Source organism: Desmodus rotundus, chromosome 2, assembly GCF_022682495.2.
Source record: "Desmodus rotundus isolate HL8 chromosome 2, HLdesRot8A.1, whole genome shotgun sequence".
Taxonomy (NCBI): domain Eukaryota; kingdom Metazoa; phylum Chordata; class Mammalia; order Chiroptera; family Phyllostomidae; genus Desmodus; species Desmodus rotundus.
The window spans coordinates 143962348-143987644 of record NC_071388.1 but is presented as its reverse complement, the minus strand read 5'-3'; the positions used below and the strand labels follow the sequence as shown (position 1 = coordinate 143987644).

General features: G+C 35.0%; 1 protein-coding gene across 3 annotated transcripts in view; it reads right to left on the bottom strand.

Moving 5' to 3' along the window:
- GALNT13 (polypeptide N-acetylgalactosaminyltransferase 13) overlaps positions 1-25297 on the bottom strand; it is a 491331-nt gene that overhangs the window by 178769 nt on the left and 287265 nt on the right. For all 3 annotated transcript variants that reach the window (XM_024579888.4, XM_024579889.4, XM_045187456.3), the window contains exons 5-7: positions 20598-20764; positions 19738-19945; positions 16703-16873 (exon numbers count right to left, since the gene is read on the bottom strand). In XM_024579888.4, the coding sequence (XP_024435656.1) occupies positions 16703-16873; positions 19738-19945; positions 20598-20764 (546 nt within the window). The remainder of the gene's footprint in view (positions 1-16702; positions 16874-19737; positions 19946-20597; positions 20765-25297) is intronic.

The following is a 25297-nucleotide window of genomic DNA, read 5'->3' as shown; positions in this document are numbered from 1 at the left end:
TGTCTCTCAAGATGCTTGTCACTGCTTATTAAATATTATATTTATGTCTGTATAAATTTCACCACTACTGTAAGCATAGCCAAAATATTAGTTGTATAGTATTAGACTATTAATAGCTATTTATTAGAATACATAAAATTTTATTTTATTTTTAAATTTATTTTTATATAGAGAGAGGGGAAGAGAGGAAGAAAGAGAGGGAGAGAAACATCAATATGAGAGAGAAACATCTATCGGTTGCCTTTGGTACTTGCCCAGGCCAGAGACTTGACTCGCAACCTAGCATGTGCCTAATCAACTGAGCCACATGAGCCAGGGCTGAATTAACAAAATTTTTAAATGAGCAATGTATTTCATGGCCACAAAACAATCTATTTAAAAGTTTAAATAACTTGAAATTTTGTTTCTTAAATTATAACAAAAATCATTGTTCATATTTGTTAAATTGATGAGTAACAAAAATGTCTACACTGATTCCAGGAATTTTACGACCTTATTTTTAAAGGGGTTTTAGGAGTACAGTGTGATAGTACCTCAGAATTAAAGATATAAAACTTTGTAACAATGGCAAATATTAAAAGACTCCAACAAGTAAGCATTTGACATAAAAAACATATTGAATCTTTTCACCAGAAGTTGGAATATTAAAAGAAATTGTAAAATACATTTGATTATTCAGTAATGCTAAAATGCAATCCCTGTATTTTCATCAAGAAGTTAATGGTAGCCTATATTTCACACTGGGATAACCAACCATGTGTGAAAAGCAGAAACCAACCACGTGTGCAAGAGTCTAAGGAGACTCTAAGAGGCAGCTGAGTTTAGTTTTTAGGAGTATGGACTTAGTGTCTAGATTGATGGGGTTCAAAACTCATCCTCAGGAGTGAATTTCAGCAAGCCACTTAAACTCTGTGTCTCAATTGTTACATCTACAAAGTGGGTATATACGTATTAATGCACGTAAACTCTTAGAATAGTACCAACACAAAGCATTTAAATATTATTTTTACTAAAAAAGAATACATCTGTGTTTGCCAAGATTACAATCAGATTTATGTATGTATGTATACATGCATATATGTATTTACTTATTTATTTTTAGTTTTCAGAGTTCAATTAATATTTAATACAACTTTAATATTTTAGAGCCACAGAACCTACAGATTTGGTCAACCAAATTTAGTTGCAATGTTTTTAAATGACTGTTCAAGGACCCCTAAGAAATGGCCCAGTTAAAAAAAAATTGCCTTCCTTCTTTCTTTTCCTTCCTTCCTTCCTTCCTTCCTTCCTTCCTTCCTTCCTTCCTTCCTTCCTTCCTTCCTTCCTTTCCGTCCTTCCTTCTTTTCCTCCCTCTCTCCCTCCATTTCTACCTAATCATCTACCAATCGGTAATCTTTCAAGTTATCTTTTCAACTTATACAGCAAAAGATCTGAGGTAGCTATTAGAAATATAGTTTTCCTGATTTCCATTTCCAAATTCATGCGCCATTGTTTTCCTGTGAATTTCAGCACTGCTCTTCAAAGTAATTTCTTTCAAAGTTATTGAAACATAATTTCTTGCTATTTTTTTTCCTTTGCTATGTCAGGATTCTATGTAATCTTACCCAGCAAATAACCAAGGACTTTGTAGAAAAAAATCTAAAGAAGATTTGAGAGACTATAGTTCAGCATTAGGCTGTTGTTTGTATTGGTCAAATATCACAATATATAGACTGCTAGTGTTTAGCTCTGCATTAATAACATTTCTCATATAGTGTAAACCACAATAAAGAGAAATGATAAACATAAATATTTTATTATTTATACAAATATGAGGCATAAATAGCTAAAATAGTCATGTAATTCTTATTTTTTTAATATCATAAAATATAATGACTTCATTTGGCTAAACATTTTGCAGATTTGGAAACCAAGGGAAAACTAGATGTTGTGAGTCTCTCTTCATCCTTCCTTAATCTGCCCACTATACTGAAATATGGAAGCAGGAGAGAGAGAAAAGAGCAAAGGTACAACAATTCTTTTATTAAAGCAATGAATAATTAAATGTTGAATGTTATCAAAGGTTTTTACAGAGAGAAAATGGGAAGTTTGGTGGAATACTGCACAGCATGAGACTCATTTCAACAGAAAGTTTGGTGAGAAGATAAAGCTTTCTGTAGAAAAGCAATTGTTTCCGTAAGAGTTTATGCTGGCTTGAACTCTTCAGCAAGAAAGCTTACCCAAATCCTCGAGTAGAATCTATGGAACACAAACAGTTTCAAAGCTATTTTTAAAGGATAAGAAAAAAAATTGAGTTTTGCTTAGTAAGAGTTTATTTTTCTGCCAAAAAGACCAATTTACCAACAAGCATTGGAATCAAGCCCTTTGTTTATGCTAAAACACCTATATATCCAAAATGGATTATTTTTTTCTTAGCCCTTTTAGTAATCTTCACAACCTGATAAAACTCTTAGCTTCCAAGAGGATGCACAGTAATTGGTACAAGTTTTTATCTTTCCTTTTATTTTCACTGTATAAGAGGGTTCAAAATAAGCAATGAGGCCCACTGGAATCAGATATTTTAAAATACTTTGTATAATGTAATAAAAGTATTCAGTATATTAATGTGATATTTAATTTATCACCTTGATAACTTCTGTACGATCCCAGTTTTGTTATTATTTCAACAGACTGCTAGGAAAGTCCTATTAATTATTACCTAAACGATTAGAAATTAACATAATGTAAATGTGCTATTTTTCTACAGAGAATTAAAATTCACACATTCCATCTGTGGTTGCATCTTTTTCTCTCAAAATCAACATATATTAGATTTTAACATGAGCAGGTAAGAATGTTGGACAGTTGAGCCCTGGCCAGGGATCTCCGTTGGATGCAGCATCATCCTGTTCACCAAAAGGTTGTGAGTTTGATCCCTAATCAGGGCACATAACTAGGTGGCTGGTTTGGTCCCTAGTTTGGGCACGTATGGGAGGCAACCAATAGATGTTCCTGTCTCACAAAATTGTGGTTTTTTTTCCTCTCTCTTCCCCTACCTCTCTCTCTAAAATCAAGAATATATCCTCAGGTGAGGATTTTTTTAAAAAGAGGAAGAATGTTGAACAGTTGAATATTCCAAAGTTCAACTGTTTCTATCCAACTCTGGTCTGCTGAGAACCTTGACCTTTCCTTGCACTGTTGCTTTTGTTGCTTTAGCATCTCCTCCTGTAAAGAAGTGTCTCATGGACTTGGAGAGAATTTTTCTGCTTCCGTCTTCCAAATTAAAAGTATATTTTAATTGGCCTGAGAAAAACCTCTAATACTAGAGAGTATCTGACTTAAAAATTAAGAACTTCATTATTAGTTGCTATTAAATAATAAGAAATATTGATTTATATATTATAATATTTTACAGAATAAAATAAATTTTATTTTGCTTTTCATTTACTATACTTACTAGGGGGACTGTAAATTGAAAAGAACAAATTGACAGAATATAATATTAAAACAAATTTTATATTGTCTGATTGCATTATTCTACAGAGACCACATTATATGCAAAAACTGTAGGTAAGATATAATTGGCAAAAATAAAGTAAAAACAAACTCTTAATTGACTTTAGCTACTAAAAAGAGATAAAGGTAAGTAAATAATTGAAATACTAGCAACTATTAAAAATTTTATTTGTGAAAAAATTAATGGCATAAGAAAATACTCATGATGTACCAATTTTTAAATTGGAGAGAAATGTATATAAAAATAAACATACCAAAATATTAAAAGAAGTGGCTCCCAAAAGATTGGTGTTCTGTTTCATTATGCTTTAGGTACTTGTCACATTTATTTTGCAATGCACATATATTACATTAGAAATAAATTTAAAATATCTCCTTTCAAATGCACTTCTCAGTTAATATTTTAGAGCATTTCATGAGTTAAGCAGGGCAGGGAGAATAATTTTCCATTTAATAGTTGAGAAGACTGGGTAATTTCCCAATTGGAGGAGCTTGACATGAAACCCAGATTCTCCAAAGCCAGCTTCAATGCTTCAATAATATCATACTAGAAGAATGCAAGAAATTGATATGTGAAATTTCTGTTTTTCACAATAAAGGCACAGTAATTGTAACCTGAGCTGTTATTAATATGTTATTTATTTGATATTCTTTATAAATTTCTAATTCTTTGAAAGGAAAAGAAATATATGAGATCAGACATTCAATCAAATATTGAAAAGGGGTATCAAAGTAAATAAAATGTGTCAGAAATAAAAATTCAAAGTTACATCTATGGTTGACTTATTGTAATAGCAAGAATTAGAAGAATTTCCAAAACTCTTTAGTTTTGCTTTAGGAAGATACAAAACACAATACTACATGTAAAAATGAAAGAAGTCACATTAACAATATTAACAATAACTAAATGTAAAAGAGTCTACAAAATGAGAAAAAAGGGTAAAGAAAGTTAAATAGACTTGATAAATAACATGTAGGTATCCAATAAAGTTATCTATTTAAATAATTAAGGAATTAAAGTAGAAACTAGTATCTTTATAGCTATGGAGGGTTACTCACAGGGCATAATTAAGAGACTAAAGCAATACATAAGAATAAAGATGGATTCTTTCATAGAAGCCTGCCTGACTCTAGCAGCTGACATAGTTTAATTCCTGTGTGTCTGCACTCTGACCACACATGCTGCCCTCTTTCCCTCATCCAGAGGACATATGGCCCGTCCCAGACAGTGAAAAACTTTAGAGCAGAGAATGTTTTATTTATCTTTGTACGCACAGAACCTAACACAATACACAATGTGTACCTGCATATAGAATTAAATTCATTTCAATAGCCTGTATGGGGAACTGTTCCAAGAGTGGGAAATGTGGCCCAGCCCCCACTTGGAAAAGCCAGTGGGGAGCGAGGTTGGCGGGCAGGACCCACTCCCATGGACAGGTTCTCCCGTGGGGAATCAGGCCTGCATTGTACCTAGGCTGCTATGAGACTTGCTCTTGCTAAAACTCCCTCACCCTGAATTGAGGCAGCAAATGTTTCTGAGTATCTTTAACTTCCTAAAGTCTGTGCTAAACCTCCCAAGTATGGAGTGTGACCAGTTTCCCCCTTGAGCTGTAACATTCTTCTCTTTGAAGTAATTAGCTGTATTCTGTCCTTTGTTGTCCGTAAAAGGTAACCACCTACAGTGAACCTGTGCATAGTAAATGAGGACCATCCTCAATGTAATGTGCCCAGAAAAGCAATAAAAGCCTGTCCAGGCAGGGGTCGGGCACGCGCTCTCTCTCTCTCTCTCTATCTCTCTCTCTTTCTTTCTCTCCCTCCCTCTCTCTCTCTCTCTCTCTCTCTCTCTCTCTCTCTCTCTCTCAGATCAATAAACACATCCTCAAGTGAGGATATATTTTTAAATCTCACTTTTAAAATGACAGTAATTTCTTAAATTCAAACACTATATAGGCCAAGAGAAAGTCACCTGCAGAGCATATCCGACATGACCTCCTGGGTTATGACCTCCGGTTTAACAATTGACTATTGTTGCAGATGTAATTGAGGTATTTCTGAAAAGTCATATAATTTGACCACTGAAATATTAAGGCAAGTTTACTGATGAAAGAAACTGAAATACTAGGAATTATGTGTGTATTACTCCACACTCATAACTTCTTCACAATTATCAAGCATTTCAAAAACTCAATATATTATCCAAATGAAAGTATCAAAGTCCAGAGGTTGACAATAGAATAATAATGATGACAATTGCAAACTTTGCTTTAAATGGGGTGTAACTAAGGTTAGGTCACAAGTTCACATTGGTTCTCTATGTACACAGACGCATGATTGTATTTCTAAGTGATGACTAAACTACTCAATTATCGTCACTAGGAAGTTCTGTCTTAACTGACATTTTAAATAAAGCATTCCACTAAGAAAACTAAAATTTCAACCTCATTGTAATCACTTTAACTATTCAGAATTCTGTTAATCAAGTAGGAAAAATATGTCTTCCACACCTGGAATGATTAATATGTTTGTACAAATGTGAGAAAAATGATCACATCTTTGAGTAATAGATTACAAGTACAAAGAAGGTTCACATGATAGCTACGCTGATGAAAATTACCTGCAGGCTGTTACAACATAGCTTGTGAATTATTTAACCTTTTGCCATAAATATCTAGAAACTTCAGCAAAGACAGTTTTCTCTTTTTCTTTTGCTCCAGCTCCCTCAGCAATTTAGAAAATGAAATATTGTGCAGTTACTGAGGGACACAAATAAAATATACTTAGATTTTTATCAGCTCTCCATGTTACTACAATAAAACCACATAAATATTGCAAGTAGGCTGTTTCATCGTATGTTTTAGTTAATGAAAGATGAGAGACACTGTCCTATTTCTATATGGATCTTTCCTTTCATAAATGAGATCAGTGAATTACTATGAATGTTGGCTACCTCTTAATTATCCACCCTTTCACTCTGTGAGAAAATAAAGTTAGGTTCCAGTCAGGATGGTGGCATAGGTAAGCATGGTATTTGGAACCTCCCACAACCACATAAAAATTACAACTAAAGTACAGAACAACCATCATTTGTAATCACTTGAAATCTAGTTGAACAGAACCCCTACAACTAAAGATTACAGAAGAAGCCACATCAAGACTGGTAGGAGGTGCAGAGAGGTAGAACCAGCTGGTCCACACCCCTGTGAGGCAGATAAATATCAGGAGGGATATCTTGACTATAGAGGTCTCTCCTAAGGAGTGAAGGACCTCAGCCCTATATCAGAACTCCCAGCCCAAGGTTCTGGTGCTGGAAATACAAGTCACTCTGACTTCTGGCTATAAAAACCAACAAGGACTATGGCTGAGTAAGAGCCCTAAGTATTCCTCTTGAAGGGTCATGCATAGCCTTATGTGGATTCACTCCTCTGAGCTCTAGCCCTGGAGCAGCTGCTCGAAAGGCATCAGGGATATAAAGAAAGAAATTGAATTAACTGGCTTCAGGGCAAAGGATAGAAGGGCAGCCTTTTCCCAGACAGAAGTGCTGGCAGAGGCCATTGTTCCTTTGCTGAGCCCTCCCCCAACAAATCCAGCAGGTGGCCAACATACCTGAATCTCTATCAAACTGGCTAATAACACAGTTAGCCCTGCCCTGGTGATTCCCTGAGGCCCCACCCAACCTGACTAGCAGGCCCACCCAATCCCTTCACAGTGGCTTTTCCATATGAATGGCCTCCCTTTCCTCATGCTTCAGACTTTCCTATAATCTCTCAAACAAGCAGTATCTGGCCTCTGTGTTCTCTGTACCTATTGCCAAGTGGTCCTTGGCCCAGCACTAGCAGCAGCTTTCCCTGATCCAGAGCTTGGCCTTTCCTCAGCACTTCCAAGCCCAGCACAATTAGTAGCCATCTGCAGATCACTCTATAGCTCATGCCAGGTGGTCCCAGTCAGGGTACAGGTGATAGCTGATCCTGAACCCCCTGGGAGGCCCCAGATCTAGTGCACCCGGTGGACAGCTTTAGATCATGCCGTATTACAACCCTACCACCACAAATGATACATTCAAAGGGCAGACTTGGTGAGCACCAAAGCCTCACTGAAGTAAGTCTTGCTCTGTAGGGTTGGTCCCTGAATAGCCAGTCCTCACAGCTGATTGGCCTGGGAGTCAATCCCTCCTAGCAACATAGCAATAGCAATCAAAGCTCATTGACTACAGGACAATGCATACTGCCCACATAAGGGGTACACCTGAAACACCCAGCTCAGGTGACTGGGGAGGCTGCACTACTGGGTCTTATAGGACCCCTACTACATTAGGCCACCCTACCAAGACTGGGAGATGTAGTGGCCCTACCTAATACACAGAAAGAAACACAAGGAAGCAGATAAAATGAGAATACAAAAAAAAAAACCCAAACAAAAAGTAGTTCCCAAATGAAAGAACAGGAGAACTTTGGAAAAAGAACTAAATGAAATGCAGGCAAGCAAACTACCACATACAAAGTTCAAAACAATGGTTATAAGGATGGTCAAGGAACATCTTGAGAACTTCAACAGTATAAAAAAAAGACATGACAACCATTTAAAAGGATCAGAAATAAAGAATGCATTAACTAAAATGAAGAATAAATCACCTTATAGGGAATCAACAGAAGCATAGATGAAGCAAAAAATCAAATCAGTGACTTAGAATATAAGGAAGCAAAAATACCCAATTAGAACAGCAAAAAGAAAAAAAGACTCCACAAATGAGGATAGTATAAGAAGTCTCTAGGACAACTTCAAGCACACCAACATTTACATCACAGGAATGCCAGGAAAGAAAGACAGCACAAGAAGTTGAAAATATATTTGAAAAAATGATGATGAAAAACTTCTGTAACCTGGTAAAGAAAATAAACAGACAAGTCCAGGAAGTGCAGAGAGTTGCAAAGAAGATGAACCCAAAGAGGCCCACACCAAGACACAATATAATTAAAATCCAAAAGTTCAAGACAAAAAGATACTCTTAAAAACATCAAGAGAAAAGCAGTTACAGTAGTTACCTTCAAGGGAGTTCCCATAGATTGTCAGCTGATTTATCAACAGAAAATTTGCCAGACAGAAGGGATTGGGGAAAATATTCAAAGTGATGAAAAGCAAGGACCTACAACCAATATTACTCCACCCACCAAAGCCATCATTTAGAATAGAAGAACAGATAAAGAGATTCCTAGGCAAGAAGAAGCTTAAGAAGAGTGACATCAGAGGAGTGGTAGTGTGAAAGATTTCCTTGGTCTCTCCCTTTCAAGTTTCAAAAAGTTGAACAGCTATAATTCAACAAAGGATTCTCTGATCAACGTACATACACATCTGAGAAATCGGCACTTTGAAACATCTAAAGGTGAGCAAGCGGGAGTGAACTGGGGAGGCACAAAGGGAAAACAGCTCAAAGGAGCCATGGACAGAGGCTGGGAGCTCCCTGCAGGTCTCAGCCCAAAGATCTGCACTTGCTTCAGTTGAGAGGAGCAAAGAGATTTAGTGAGCATTCCTGCAGAAGTGGGCAATGTGAACTTGCAGCTCAGCCCCGTGACCTGGGCAGGGGTAAAGGGCAGAGGTATGGCCACGGATGTCTAGTAATTGGCATTCCAGACAGAGAAACAAAGTCACAAAGCCTGGTTGCCTTTCCTTAACCTCCCAGAGCTTTCCTCTTCACACTCTTCATGTCAGGTTGCAGAGCACATTATCTGCAAACCTGAGAAATGGTACTACAGAAAGTTCTTTCCTGAGTAAAGGGTGCACTCTGCTACTAATTCCAGGGTTGGGTGGAGGCACAGGTAATAGCTGCAGAGGCCTGCTGGTTGCTGTTTCTGGGAGGAAAAAGCAGCAAAGCCGGTGGCTGGGTTAACCCAGGTTACCTCCTCCAAACATTAAGGGTGCATTTCCAGTGGCATCTGGCAGTCACAATGGAATTTAAAGGATTTGGGGCCATATCTCCTACTGCATTCCTTTGAGCAGTAAGTTCCCTGGGACTTGTAGGACTGAATCACAGGAGAAGTGCATACCTCCCCAGGGAATACCAGCCATTTTCCACCAATGCAGAGAGATCTGAAAAGCCAGAGAAGTGCCAGAAACTAAAAACAACTTGCAATTCAGCACCACCTACTGGAAAACAACAGAAAGACATCTTCTCAATCTACTAGAGAGGTGTCACACATGCACACATGCCTACACAGAGAAGGAACCCATGAAATACCACAAATAGACGAGATAATGAGGCAGCTCAGACAGAAAATGAAAAATCTCCAAGAAACAAACTTAAAGACATGGAAATGTGTGATTTAAATGACATAAAATTCAAGATTTCAGTTCTGAAAAAAATGAATGAGATGCAGGAAAACACAGATGGGCAGTTTAATGAATTTAGAAACAAAATCAATGAACAAAATAAGTATCAAAAATATTGAAACTTAAAAAAGAACTAAATAGACATTCTGGAACTGAAAACATCAATAAAAGAGATCAAGAATGAATTAGTGAGCATAGGAAATAGAGTCAACCAGATGGAGGAAATAATTACTGATATCAAAGATAGAAATCTAGAAATGATGCAGAGGGAGACTTGAGCATAAAACAATGAAAGAACTCTAAGAGAATGATCTGACTCCATCAGAAAGAGCAATATAAGTACAACAGGCATACCAGGAAAAGAAGAGATGGAGAAGAAGGGAAAAATAGGTGACAAGAACTTCCCATACCTATGGAAAGAGCTAGATCCTCAAATCCAAGAAGCAAACAAAACGCCTAATTAACTCAATCCAAAAAGGCCTTCTCCAAAGCACATTGTATTAAAACTGTCAAAAATTAATGACAAACGCCCTGACCAGTGTGGCTCAGCTGGTTCGAGCATCATCCTGTAAACTGAAAGGTCACAGGTTTGATTTTAGGTCAGGGCACATGTCTAGGTTGTGGTTTGGTCCTCGGCAGGGGCACATCTGAGAGTCAACCAGTTCTACAAGGGTCAACTGATTGATGTTTCTCTCCCTCCCTCTCTCTTTCTCTCCTTCCTCTCTCTCTAAAACTGATGAACATGTTCTCAGGTGAGGATTAAAAAACTACTGACAAAGGAAATAATTCTCAAGGTAGCCAGGGAGAAGAAGGTAACCTATAATCGAAAACTCCTTAGGTTATCATTGGACTTCTCAACAGAAACTCTACAAGCTAGATGAGAGTGGAAGTAAATATTCAAACTACTGAGAGACAGAAATTACCAATCAAGAATAATATATTCATCAAAGTTATCCTTTAGATATAAAGGAGAAATAAAGACTATTCCGGACAGACAGAAACTGAGGGAATTTTTCACTGGAAGACCTCCACTGCAGGAAATACTCCAGGAGGCTATTCTACCTGAAACAAAGAGCAAAAGGTCACAAACCGTGAGTAAGATCACTAACAAACTTACAGTAGAAACAGGGATAATTTGTGACAAGAAAAACTTAAAAGCAGAGGGGTTAAAATCTGAATTTGCAAAGATGGACAGGGATTAGGTAAATTCAAAAGAAAATAATGACTATATATAAAACTTTCTTTTTCATAAACCTAATGGTAACCAGAAACAAAAATCCAAAACTGAGACACATAACTTAACAAAAAGGAAATGGAGGACAAAAGTATGAAATACCACCAGACAAAGAGAACAGACAGAAACGCAACAGAAAAGATCAAATGGAGGCCCAAAGCTACCGAAAACAAAAGATAAAATGCCTATAGGAAATCCTGATACATCAATAATTACCATAAATATAAATGGACTGAATTCACCAATAAAAAGACAGAGTAGCTGATTAGATCCAAGACCCAAACCCAACCATATGCTGCCTTCCGGAGACACGTCTGAGTTGCAAAGACACAGACAGACTCAAAGTAAATGGGTGGAAATGATTCTCCAAGCAAACAGCATCCACAGAAGAGCCATACTAATATTTGACAAAATCAATTTGAAGATAACAAAGGTAACAAGAGACAAAGATGGACATTTTATAATGATGAAGGGGGCACTACATCAAGAAAACATAATACTTCTCAATATATCCAGCCGGCAAGGGAGCACCAAAATACATAAAGCAACTGCTAACAACTAAAGGGAGAAATAGACAAAAATATAATCCTAGTAGGGAACCTAAATACTCAATTAACAACTCTAGATAGATCATCCAAAAAGAAAATCGATAAAGAAATATCGGTCTTAAATGACACATTAGACCAAATAAGCATAACTGACATTTACAGAGATTTTCATCCCAGAACATCAGATTATACATTCTTCTCTAGGGCACATGGAATAGTCTCAAGAATGGAGTATCTGTTGGGACACAAAAGTAGCCTCCACAATTTTAAGATCAAAATCATACCAAGCTTTTTCTCTTACCACAATGCTTTGAAATTAGAAATCAAATGCAAAACAAAGGTAAAAAGCCCCCCACACATATAGAGAGTAAGTAACATACTACTAAAAAATTACTGGGTCACAGAAGAAACAAAAGTTGAGATCAAAAGATATATAGAGACAAATGAGAATGACAAAATGACTTATCGAAACTTTGGGATGCAGTGAAAGCAATAATAAGAAGGCAGTTTATGTCAGTACAGATCTATCTCCAAAGAAAACCACAAAACAAGAAAAATCCAAAAGCCAGCAGAAGAAAGAAAATAATAAAAATTAGAGCAGAATTGAATGAAATAGAGAACAAAAAGACTATTCACAAAAGTGTAATAAAACATAGAGCTGCTTCTTTGAAAAGATTAATAAAACTGAAAAACCCCTGGCTAGACTTACTAAGGAAAAAAAGAAAAGACTGAAACAAAATCAGAAGCAAAAGAGAAGTTACCGCAGACTTCACATAGATACAAATGATCATATTAGAATAGTATGAAAGACTATATGCCATCAGTTCAAAATGTAGAAGAAATGGATAAGTTCCTAGAAATATATAGTCCTAGTAGACTGAATTTTGAAAAAATGGAAAATCAACAGAGAAGAAATTGAAACAACCATCAAAAACTTCCCCCAAAATAAAAGTCCAGGATCGAATGGGTTTAGTAGTGAATTCTACCTAAGATTCAAAGAAGATTTCACATGCATCCTTTGCAAACTCTTCCAAAAAACTGAAGAAGAGCCAATACATTCTAGCACATTTCTAGAGGGAAACATAACCCTGATACCAAAATCTGGCAAGAATAACACACACACACAAACTACAGAGAAGTATCTCTGATGAATGCTTTATTTCCTTAAAAAAAAAATCTAGCAAATCTAATACAACAATACATTAACAAATACATCATGAACAAGTGGGGTTAATTGCTGGGGCACAAATATGGTTCAACAAATGCAAATTAGTCAATGTAATATACCATATTAACAAAACAAAGGAAAAATTATATAATCTTATCAAGAGATGCAGAAAAAGCATTCGATAAGATACAACATCCATTTATGATTATAACACTCAGTGAAATGGATATAGAAGAAAGATATCTCAACATAATAAAGGTCATACACAATAAATCCTCAGCCAATATCATACTCAATGGTGAAAAACTGAAGCCTTTCCTCTAAAATCAGGAACAAGACAAGGTTGCTCACTTTCACCACGCTTATTCCACACAGTGCTGGACATCCTAGCCAGAGCGATTGGGGAAGATAAAGGAAAAAAGGACATCCAAGATGGGAATGAAGAAGTAAAAGTGTCACTTTTTGCAAATGGCATCACTGTGTATATAGAAAACCCTAAGGACTCCACCAAAATATTATTAGAAACAATAAATAAATATAGTCAATCTGCCAGATTCAAAATCAATGTAAAAAATCCACTGCATTCCTATACACTACCAATTAATTTTCAGAAAAGAAAATGAAAAAAAATCCTTTTGCAATTGCAACCAAAATAATAAAATGTCCAAGAATAAACTTAACAAAGAATGTAAAGGACCTATATACTGAAAACTACAAAATATTATTGAAAGAGATTGACCCAGACATTGAAATGGGAAGATATTCCATGTTTATGGATTGGAAGAATCAACATAGTTAAAATGTCCACATCACTGAGAGCAATATACAGATTTTTGCAATTCTCATCAAAATCCCAATGTTACTTTTTAAAGAAATAGAACAAAGAAAATCATCTGATTTATATGGAACCATAAAAGACCCAGAATAACCAAAGCAATCCTGAAAAAAAAAACAAGAAAATAGCTGAAGGTATCACATTACCTGACTTCAAATGATACTACAGATCTACAATAATCAAAACAGCATGGAAATGTCAGGAAAAAAACAGACTACAGACCAATGGAACAGAATTGAGAGTCCAGAAATAAAACCATGTATATGGACAAATAATTTTTGACAAAGACGCCAAAAACATAAAATGGAAGAGGGAAAAAAGCCTCTTCAATAAATGATCCTAGGAAAATTGGAAAGTCAAATGCAAAAGAATGAAACTAGAGTATTGTTTTTTCCCACGTGCACACACACTAATTTAAAATGGATCAAAGACCTAAATATAAAATCTGAAACAATAAATTACAAAGAAGAAAACATAGGTACTAAACTATGAACCTGGGCATTAGAAAAGATTTTATGAATTTGACCCCAAAGTCAAGGGACGCAAGGGAAAATAATAAATGAATGGGACTATATCAAACTAAAAAGCCTTTTCACATCAAGAGAAACCATGAACAAAACAAAAGGACAACCATCCAAATGGGAGTTGATATTGGCAAACAGCTCCGACCAGAGGCTAACAACCAAAATACATCAAGAACTCATACAATTCCACACCAAACAATCCAGTTTTAAAAAATGGGAAAAGGACCTAAACAGACACTTGTCTCAAGAAGATATTCAAATGGCCAATAGATACATAAAAAGATGCTCAATATCACTAGCTATTAGGGAAATGCAAATCAAAACTACAATGAAATGCAACCTCACAGCTGTTAGAATGGAATAAGGCAAGCAATAACAAGTGTTGGAAAGGCTGTGAAAAAAAAAAGGAGCTCTCATTCACTTCAGGTCAGAATGTAAACTGGTACAACCGTTATGGAAAACAGTATGGTGGTTTCTCAAAAAATTAAGAATAGTTACAGTCTGACCCAGCAATCCCTCTTCTTGGTGTCTACATGAAAAATTTGAAAACACTTATGTGCAAAGATGTATGCACCCCTATGCCATTGCAACATTATTCTCGGTGGCCGAGACATGGAAACAACCAAAGTGTCCTTTGATAGATGACTGGATAAAGAAGATATGGTACACATATACTGTGGAATACTATGTAACCCTAAGAAAAGATGAAATACTACAATTTAGGAAAATGTGGATGGACTTTGAGAATATTATGCTAAGTGGAGTCAGTCAGAGAAAGACACCATATGATTTCACTTATATATGAAATCTAATGAACAAAATAAACAAAACAGACAGACTCATAGATACAGAAAACAGACTGATGGGTGGCAGAAGGGAGGGGGTTTGGGAGACTGGGTGAGAAATGTGAAGGGATTCAGAAGTACAGATTGTTAGTTACAAAACAGTAACTGGGAGGTAAAGTACAACAGTGGGAACATTGTCAATAACATTGTAATAACTGTGTATGGCGCCAGGCGGGTACAGGAAATATCAGCTGGAACACTGTAAAGTATATGATTGTCTAGCCAACAGGCTGTACATCTGAAACTAACACAAAATAATAGTGAATGTAAATTGTAATTGGAAAATGTTTTAAATAAAACTAAAATAAACATTAAAGCTCAGAAAATTATTAAGACCTGAAAAAATGTAAAATAAAGCATAACTTTTGTCAGTGTTAAAAAATAACTATGAGTACAAAAAACATTTTTAAGACTCATTTTCACACGAATAAATACATTATGTATATTTGAGTTCAAGTATTTTGATAGATTTCACTTGGGATCTGAGTTTGAAAAACCAGCTAACACTAAGTGCTACCATGCTGGGGGAAAATAGGGTTTCTAATGAACAGTGGTAACATGAGCTACCAAATTTCCGCAAGTTATTAAAGGCAAGGGTAAACAAGACTTGGTGAATGTGAAGATCACAGCAAGATTTCAGGCCTGCTCAGTCACACTTTAACTAACATCGTAATTTTATCTCTTTATTCAATTATTGTAGCCACATTTGTTTCTTTGATGTAGTAATACCTTCTTTAGGGGGATAACAGCCCCAATATTTAATTCAATAACAAACAATTGGAGCTGTTCTCTTCCATTGGCAAGTTTTTAGAGTTAGTTTTAATTCATTATAGAATTCATTAATCTTGCCAACAGATGTCAATCTCTCATTAGTTCAGAAAACACTCTTGTTTAGGTCAGGGGCTATATATATTGTTTTAGAATGTTATGGCGTTTCTCTATTATTCCAGCTAAATGATGGTATGTCAAATTAATTTTTAAAGAGCTCAATTAGTGAACTCCTCCCAAAGGGCATTATTCAGAAAATCAATTTTTGGTTGCAGGCAAGAAGTATGCAACAATATGTTAAAGTAAGAAGGTGATGATTTTATGCTAATAAAGTAGGTAATGCTTATCTAGACAACTAAAGAGGCATATGTATTTCTCATTTTGTATTATGGACAAACATATTTCATGAATAAATATTTCAAATTAAGGAGCTATTTTCAATAATTTGGAACAAAAATTCCTTCCTAATTGTTAATATATTAAAATTTCTAAATGGATCTTTTTTTTTGTATCTTCCAGGAAGGCAGTTCTTTCAGGTTGGTAAATTTAGAATATTTAGCCGAATAATTTTGGTTATTTCAATTCTGAGTGCACCACTACTACAAAGCATATACGTTAGGTAAGATATATGCGTCTGTCTACCTGAATCGGCAAAGCTAGCACATAGCACGTATCCGTCGTGTAGAAAACTTACAGAAAATACATTTTGAATATAAGATTCCACAAAGATTCAAAGGAAACTTGGCACTTCTGCCAATCCTTAAATTTGCCTGTACTAATTTAAACTAGATTTAATATAGCCATTGATTCTTAGATGATCATGTAAAAGGTGATGATAACACATGTGTATATGAATAAAAATTTTATGACTTTTAAAGACTTAAAAATGAGAATACAACTTTATAATACTTCTTAACTACTGTAAGAATATACATGCTATCCTTTGGAAGAAGGAGCTACGTACCTGACCGGTAACGTTCTGTCTCCTTTCCTCCTATCCATTTCTCTTTGGGGAACAGGATACCAACGAAAATTCAATTTCCAGTTGAAGCCCCCATAAGTCATGTCTGACCCAGCCATATATTCAAAGGTATCATCGCTAATCACATCAATGATGGGGCATACAACTGTTTTCCTGCAGGAAAAGTAAAACCAGTTCACAGACAGATAATAATTTAAACAGTACATTTGTTTCTTCAAACTAAATACAGCTGATGTGTTGAAATTTAATTATTTTGTGACATTAATATGCTTTGATTTTTATTTTGTCTTTTTATCTATGGAATTATTTCCTTTTATCAAAGTCAACTTTACACTCCCATGTATAATCTAATCAAATATAATAACTGATTTGCAAATGCATTCTAAGTAATTAACTCAGCAGGATGAACATGGTCTATTTTCACACAACCTCCCCCTACAGCATGATTAGCCGAGCCGCTTTGAAGTTATGCATCATTTTAGCAATTCCATTTATAGAAAAGCAATAGGCTACAGGAGAATGAATGACTGCAAATTAGATCTTGAAGTTCGAATCTCGGAAGGGTTAGGTTAGTTTAAAGAGACAGTTCTGAGAAAATCTTTATGGAGAAAATATCTATTATGAAAAACAGACAAACAAAAATCAACAAACAGAAATAACAATAGAAATAGTGGCATCAGTAAAAGTAAATGTTTTCTATAAAAGATATTAGGGTCGTGAAAATTTCTGAGTGAACTGTCCTTGACTAAGATGTTTATTATAACAATCTACATATATTAAGACAGAGAAAAATAATCAATATCAGTTTCCGGTATTTATCCCCAGAACCATCTTTTCTTAAAGAAAGAGGAACAGCCAGGAGATATGGGCTTCTGGATGTGGCTTTTAGGGTAAGAAATTTTTCACCATGGGAAGTTATTAGGTACTCTTTTAATCCAAGTTGTGCCTCCCCAAGTCTTCCCCTACTCCTGGCTTGTATGTTTTGTTACGGGATCAACCTTGTGTCTTCTCCACAGTAAACATGTGGGTCTACACCAGTGTGCCTTAGCTGTAGCCAGTTCTGAGGAGCAGAGCTTACTTTTCATTTTTAGTACCAGGTAAATATACAAATACGCTTTTGAATCACCCATAGATGTGAAAGTAAAGAAATGCTATCCATCATGTATTCTGGTTCTTAACACCAGTATCACCAACACTTATTTCCATTGGGTTTTATATTCCACACAATTAAAGCCTAGAGTTCTCTGAAATCAAAAGAATTCATCTATCCTTGGAAATGCTTCTTGGTAACACTGGTTCCTACAAAATCAGTATTTTTCTCTCTTTCTTCATTAAATTTAATAATTTAATTTGTAAGATGAAATTAGATCTAATAACATTGAACACGACTTCATTGTATGTAATGGCAACTTCAGAATTTACCAGTAGGGCAACATGTTAGAGTCCATTACATACAAATACAATTTAGATATGTTGTTAGATTAAAAAGTAAATGATCTATGCATGGTCATATTAAAACAATATCATACTAAATACTCACTAAGTTGAATATGAAACACATGTTTAGAAAAGCAGTATAATGTATGAAATGTTGCCAGGAAATTCATTTAAGATGTTTCAAGTTCATTTTATTTTGTTAGTCTTACCCTCCTGTAGGCTCTGTATAATACGCAGGTTGGAAAAATGTTATTAGCTGTGTAGTACACTCAGTTGATTAAAAGGTTCCTACTGCTTTATTCAACTGCTATGGTTCAGTTTTGACAATCTCCATCCATCTTCCTGGCAAGTACCAAATCTTGCCACTTATGGGATATAGCTGGACTAGCTCGTACTGTGCAGCTCTGTCTAGGGTGTTTAATTAAAAACTTCAATTCTACATAGACCTTTTTACTGTGTAGGTGAAATGACTTTGCAAGCAAGGTGTTAAGCAACGCTACGTTATATCAGACAGTATTCAACACAGTTGTCTTCCTTAAGTGCTTGGGAATTGCACTCATTTATCACCAAAGTTTATGGGTATGTTCAGAAAAGCTGAGACTTCATAGCACTGTCATCAGAGAGTATTGCGATTATCCATAAGAGTTCTTAATTTCTATAATGTATTATTTAATCTTTCGTTTCACCACTTTTATGTACAAAGTGGCAATATTGTTTAAATAATTAAACATTCTTTATTGCTGTGCTCTCCATGTTTTTTTTTTATTATGAGTGGAGTGTGAGATTTTATGTGTTTATTTTTAAGATCCTGGCAAGGTGGTTGTGCACTAGACTTTGAATAAGGACACTGACCTAGCAGAAAGAAGAGTGGTCTGGGAATGGGAAGAACTGAATTGCTCCCATTACTTTCAATAACTGGGGCAAGCTACTTAATTTATCTGTCCCCCCTTGTTATTAGGCACAAGTACAGAGGTACAGGTAAGAATATCTACATTACCTACCTCACGGAGTGGTTGTGAGGATACAATAAGGTGCTTTGAAAATGTGCCAAATCACACTATTTCAAATTACACTGCTTTCCTTCACCTAATAAACTGAATATTCAACACAGGTTTACTGTTTGAATCGACTATTTCTTGATCAAATATTCATGTGCAGCACAAATAAGCCAAGGTCTTTATTAAGGGAGGAGGATGGGGATGGCTTATTTAATTTAATTAATTTTATTTCATTTTATTATTTTTTTTAATTTTTAATCCTCATCCAAAGATATGTTTCCATTGATTCTACAGAAAGAGGAAAGTGATAAGAGAAAGAGAACCATTGATGTGAGGGAGAAACATGAATGGATTTCCTCCTACATGCACCTCCACCAGGGAATCAAACCCAAAACCTTATGCTGTACGGGATGATGCTCCAACCAACTTAGCCACCATCCAGGGCAAGGGTATAGCTTTTTTAAAAGCTAGGAAATAAACCTCCTAAAAATAGCAGCCTGGAAGAAAAGTTTTGATGGAAAGCCTACACTGTCCTGACAGGTTCAGGCATGACCCAGGCAGACACAACACACCGGTTCTTACCTGTCTTCTTTTATTCTGGCCAGCAAGGGCTCTAGCCATCCGAAAGTACATTCACAGTGCGCATCGAGAAAGGTGATGACCTGCCCTTTTGAAGCGGCTGCTCCTCGTAGGCGGGCGCGTATTAACCCAGAGCGCTCTTCCATTCTGATAATTTTTACTGGCACGTCTAAATTTTTCACATAATTTTCTAATGTCAACTTGAGAAAATCTGTAACACGCAATAAGAATTTATAAGAAAGTTTTGAAACTGTTTTAAGACACAGCAGAGATATTATGGCCCAGATGAAAATTCAACACGCAGAAATAGTGCCGAACTCTTACAACTGTTTTTTGCAGGCGGTGACATAAAGGTAGAGAGATGGCATCAGTCTGTTCATGCAGAGTTCATTATAACCTGCCACTTGGCTGACAAGGATAAGGATAAGGATAAAATAGGAAATTAATATACCAGGCTGTGATTGAGAAACTGGGCCACACTGGCAAATGCAGGCTCCTTAATTATAAGTTATTTTGCATTTACCTGAACTAAAAGAAAAAAAAGACAAGTATCCATAAGTCATATAAATGCTCAATCATATAAGCAATTGAGTTGCGGGAAAAAAGGAACTGTTTTGAAAGTCATTTTGGCTGATTTCCGGGGTTAGTAAGAACCAAATGGAATCATGAGAGAAACTGTAATAATTAGTTACTTGTTTCTGGAGTTGGCATTGCCTGGGTACATTGATGAAAAGGCACTGATGATGATGGGTGGCTTCAGGGCTAGTATAATTATAAGGAAAACACAGATCATTTCCCAGCTGTCCTTTTGACCATAACAAAGTTTTCTAATTTAAGAAAATATATGAGAAAAATATTTATACCTCTTTCACTGGCATCATCGACCAAGATGACCTCAGAAAGCAAATAGTGTGGGGAACGATTAATAACACTGTAAACAGTTCGGAGGAGAGTGCTCCAAGCTTCGTTATGAAACACAATGACTACACTTGTGTTCGGAAGTTCATCGGGGTAAACCTTTGTCTTGCATCTGGAAAAGGGAAAAGTTGAAGGATATGCTAATAAATAATTCATTTTTCATTCTGATAATTGTAATAAAAAATATCCATAATAGCACAATTTTAGACTTGAAAGGACCTTATTAAGTAAACATTTTATGCATATCTACAATAACTTTCCTTTTTATAAATGCTGTGAGTAATCAGTTGTCATTTAAAACTTAAATATGCACAATTACTAATATTTCACTTTAACTCCTTCAGAGAACCAAGCAGCATGATTTTCACAAGTCTAAGACAGCTAAAATAATGTTCTGAGACTGTCAGTAGACGACCAGGTACAAGGGGAACAGATTAATTCATTTAGTGGATATAATTTTAAGCATTGTTTAGAAAACAATTACTACATAACTCAAAAACTCTTAACATAAAAAGACATTCGTCCACGGGGTTTTGAAGCATATAGAATGAAGATTATGTTTTCTATTCTCAAATCAAGAATGGGCATGCTTTCCATTCTCCTTGAGAACGCTATAACCATGTCTACTTTAAGGAAAGATTAAGAATGTATGAAGGAAGTTTCAGGATGCATGTGGCAGAGTCTCAGTTAGTGTTCTGTATAATCAAATTGGAGATCAGGAAAGGGAATAAGTAGGCCATCAGCACTCCTTGACCTTTAATGGGCATAGGAATTACTTAGGGATTTTTAAAAATACAGACTCTGATTCTGTAGGTCTGTGTTACAGTCTGAGCTTCTGCACTGCTAAAAAGGCATGCAGGTGGTCCAGAGGCCTGGAGCACACAGATTAGTAAGGGGCTAACCCATAATTGTCATGACTATTAGAGCTTGATTTCCTGAGAAAAAAATTTAACTTCCCTCATGAATCCAAAGTGGCCCAGATTTTACTTTTCAAGCAATCAATCCAAAAATGTACATCTGGATAAATAATATGCACACTGTTCTGGTAGTCATCCGAAGTTTAACCAAGCAGGTGGTCCTTACCCATCAATTTGTCAACATTAAACATTCAGACACTTCTGTCATGCAATTTTAAATCACCATGATTATAAAATATTTTTAAAAATGCCACTGGGTATCCATAGCTGGAATTAAAGTTTATTCACATTATTTTTCATATAAAATATTCTGAAGAACTAGACGATTAAAGTTATTCTATAAAACAAGATGAACCCAGTATTTCTTGCCACTGTGAATGACCCAATGTATGACAGAAAACAAGCGTTGTCATAATTACCCGTGAATGAGAAAATCCAATGAAATGTGAGAAGATAAAGACATATAATAAAACAAATACTGATGGTATGCCTATTGAGATGTTAATCATCTTTTAAAGTAGTATAAATTGTACCTGCTTAATGAAGTCTTCTGCAATATAATCAAGTAAGAATGTACATATACCTGAACTACATCTTTTTTCAGCATATATTTATTTGAAAAACATTTAATAAGCATCTGGGATATATAAGATATTGTACATATGGGAAAAGAAAAATGTAGGGAGGAAAGGTAGTTTGATTCATAGTCATCTCTCCCCATTCTGCTGCCAGATTCAAGTAGTTTCTATGTGCTTCATCATCATTTGACTTACAGCTCTACGCAGCTCAGCACTGCATGAACTTAGGAAGCCATATTGGTAAGTCAGAAAGCTGGTCTCCATGATTTTCCTTAACTCTCAATTCTTTGGTGTCATCAAAACACTGCACCACTTTCAGCGTGTTAAGAAAAATGTGTGGTAAGGATAATCATCATCGTCATCATTACCAATAACCACGTAAAACTGGAAAAACAGGCTGAAAGCAGTCTAACAGTCAACAACTAGTTTTCCCCAAGGATTACAGTCTATAAATGCTACTCGGTATTATTTGGAATAATGTGATGAGTTTTAAATCAAATTTTTATGTTATGCTAAATGCCAATAAAGAAAATATGAATGAGGTATTTATTTAGGTAAATCACTTAAAATATCAAAATAAAAGCAGACACTTAGCTCTACCTTCTTAAACCATTTCTATCATGCTCTATTTTTATAGTCTAAAAAATCTACTCACAAATGTTAATTTTGTATTCATAATATGTGACAAAGTTATATTGACCCAATTCACTATTAATGCAGCTATTATGTTCACTTAGAAAATCTCTGCATTATGTCATTATTTCATGTAGCATAGAAATAAAATGTGGCTAATATTTTCATTAATTCTTCTTCCTTTCCTTTGTGAAAAGTTGTTTGGCAAAGAAAACTTTGTCTAATGATCAAATCATTTATACAATAACTATTAAGCTATAAAAATCAATCATTTTCTATGTCAGTTTATCTAGTTACCTCAAGTGCAATAATATATGAATCAATGAGTTAGGATACACTGTTTCTGATAGCACTGAGCCAGCATTATTGCCTGTGTTTCATCAAAGCTATTGTTGCCTCTATTTCACCTATGGTAAGATACAACATGATCGTAGGTACCGCTAAAAAAATCTTACAATCTAATTGTTATCTCTTTGGGGAAATGTTGGTTGCCAATTAAATTCTATACATGTAGTATATTCAGCACACATAACTTACCTAAAGCATCTCTGTATAAATAGCCATGACCACATTTGTACATGCTTAAAAAATACTGCCTACATTACAACCACCAGGTGGCTGACAATCACTGTAAGGAACCATTAACTATAACACTTACCCTGACTTCACACATATAAAATATAAAACGTACATTTCTCACAACAGGTAAATACAATAATTTTCTGGTTTAGTCAAGAAAAATTACTTAAAGTGTTGTTTAGGTTTTTTAAAAAATAGCTTTAGTTTCTAAGATGGTAGAATTTGTAACTCCCTGATTTTCCAGGCATAATTATAAATAAACAAACAAAAGAAATCTGTATGATGGAGGGGAGCTTGGACTGCTCTAGTATTCTCTTCTCCCTGACAGATGGTGAACAATGTCTTCTTTGTAATATTACAAGAACAATTTCAATACTGTCCACTTCAGCTTTTATATGTTTTCCATAGTAAGAATACAGTAGATAATCTTGAATTTGTGGTAGACATTACTTGGTCTAAAAGCTCAGAATCCCCAAACATTGGAATTAAAGAGAACTTTCAAAGCTGACTAATTCAAATATTGATTTCACTGAGTACAAATCTCAAATCACATAGCTAGTTCAATACTCTGGGCGATAAAGAAAATGATAATAATAAGGTAATTTGTTATTTAATAATATTAGTAACAGTAATGTTTTCCCCATATTATATACTATATGAAACATTTTAAATATTACTGGTATCTGAAAATTAGGAAAAAATTAAATTACTCAAAGATATGTCTTAATCTTATGCTGAAATACATCTTTAATGAAAGAGCAGTGATTTTCCCCAAGAATTATTTCATTAAAACTAAGCATAGAAAAATCAACTTTCGCAAAATTATGTGCATACAAACCAAATACTGTTTTAGCAATCTGTCTTATGAAGACATTAGTTTTCTCTTATGTAAACATCTAAATAAAATTGGTAAAATTGACATTATTGTGGGAACATGATGTATAAGTAATTAACTTTGAGAGTAAAAGTGGCATATTACAAAAGCAATTTTCATCAATTTGAAAGGAGTATTTGTTTCTTACTAGTCCAATTAACTTCCTGAAATCTGGTATTATAGTAAAATCATAAGCATTATCATAGCAATATTTCATATTTATACTGTATAATGACATTCTAAATCTATAATACTTAAAGTGCAAGTTTATTTCCTTTTAATTCTGTAATAACATATTTGTGACTCTTAATTTTGGCTGTATGTTGCAATCATCGCATAAGCTTGGAAAAAAAATTGATGTGTGCATTTCAGCAAGAGAGATTCTGTTTTTAACATACAGCCAAAGTTGAGGACTGTTGCTGAAAATTATTCAACAGAAACACTGATTTTTAGTAATATATATATGCTTATGTATATATACATATATATTTCAGTATACAAGTATATAAATAAAACCTTTTTGCTTGCATCAACATTTTAAAATAAGATGCATAAAGTTAATATAATATCTCTTTTTATGTTTGTAGCACTATTTTCTATAATTGTAAGCCTTGGAGTTGGAACGTCTACTTCATTTACAATCTCTTTGTCATCTGGTACACTAGTGTCAGTAGTCTGCTCTTCTTCAGCTGTTGACTTAGAAATAGATGAGAAATAAATCCACCAGTCCTATTTGGGAGAAAATATGGGGGAGGATCATGTTCCCAATGTCCAAAACATGGAAATAACAGTGAGACCGTGCATCTACCTACCTTCTTTTCACTTGGGTATTCACACATTATGAGAACAAAGACTATTACAATTTGATTTTATCCTTTTCAAAACCATATTGATGTGTTCAGATAAGCTATTGAATACAACATGCTATATCAAAGAAAGAAAAATTGACTCTAAGATGAAAATGTGAAGTCACAAAGGACCCACAATTACACAGTGGCTTAGACACAGTCCAGTTAGCACTACAAACAAAGGCTGTCAACGCTGCAGTTTGCTTGACTTGTTGG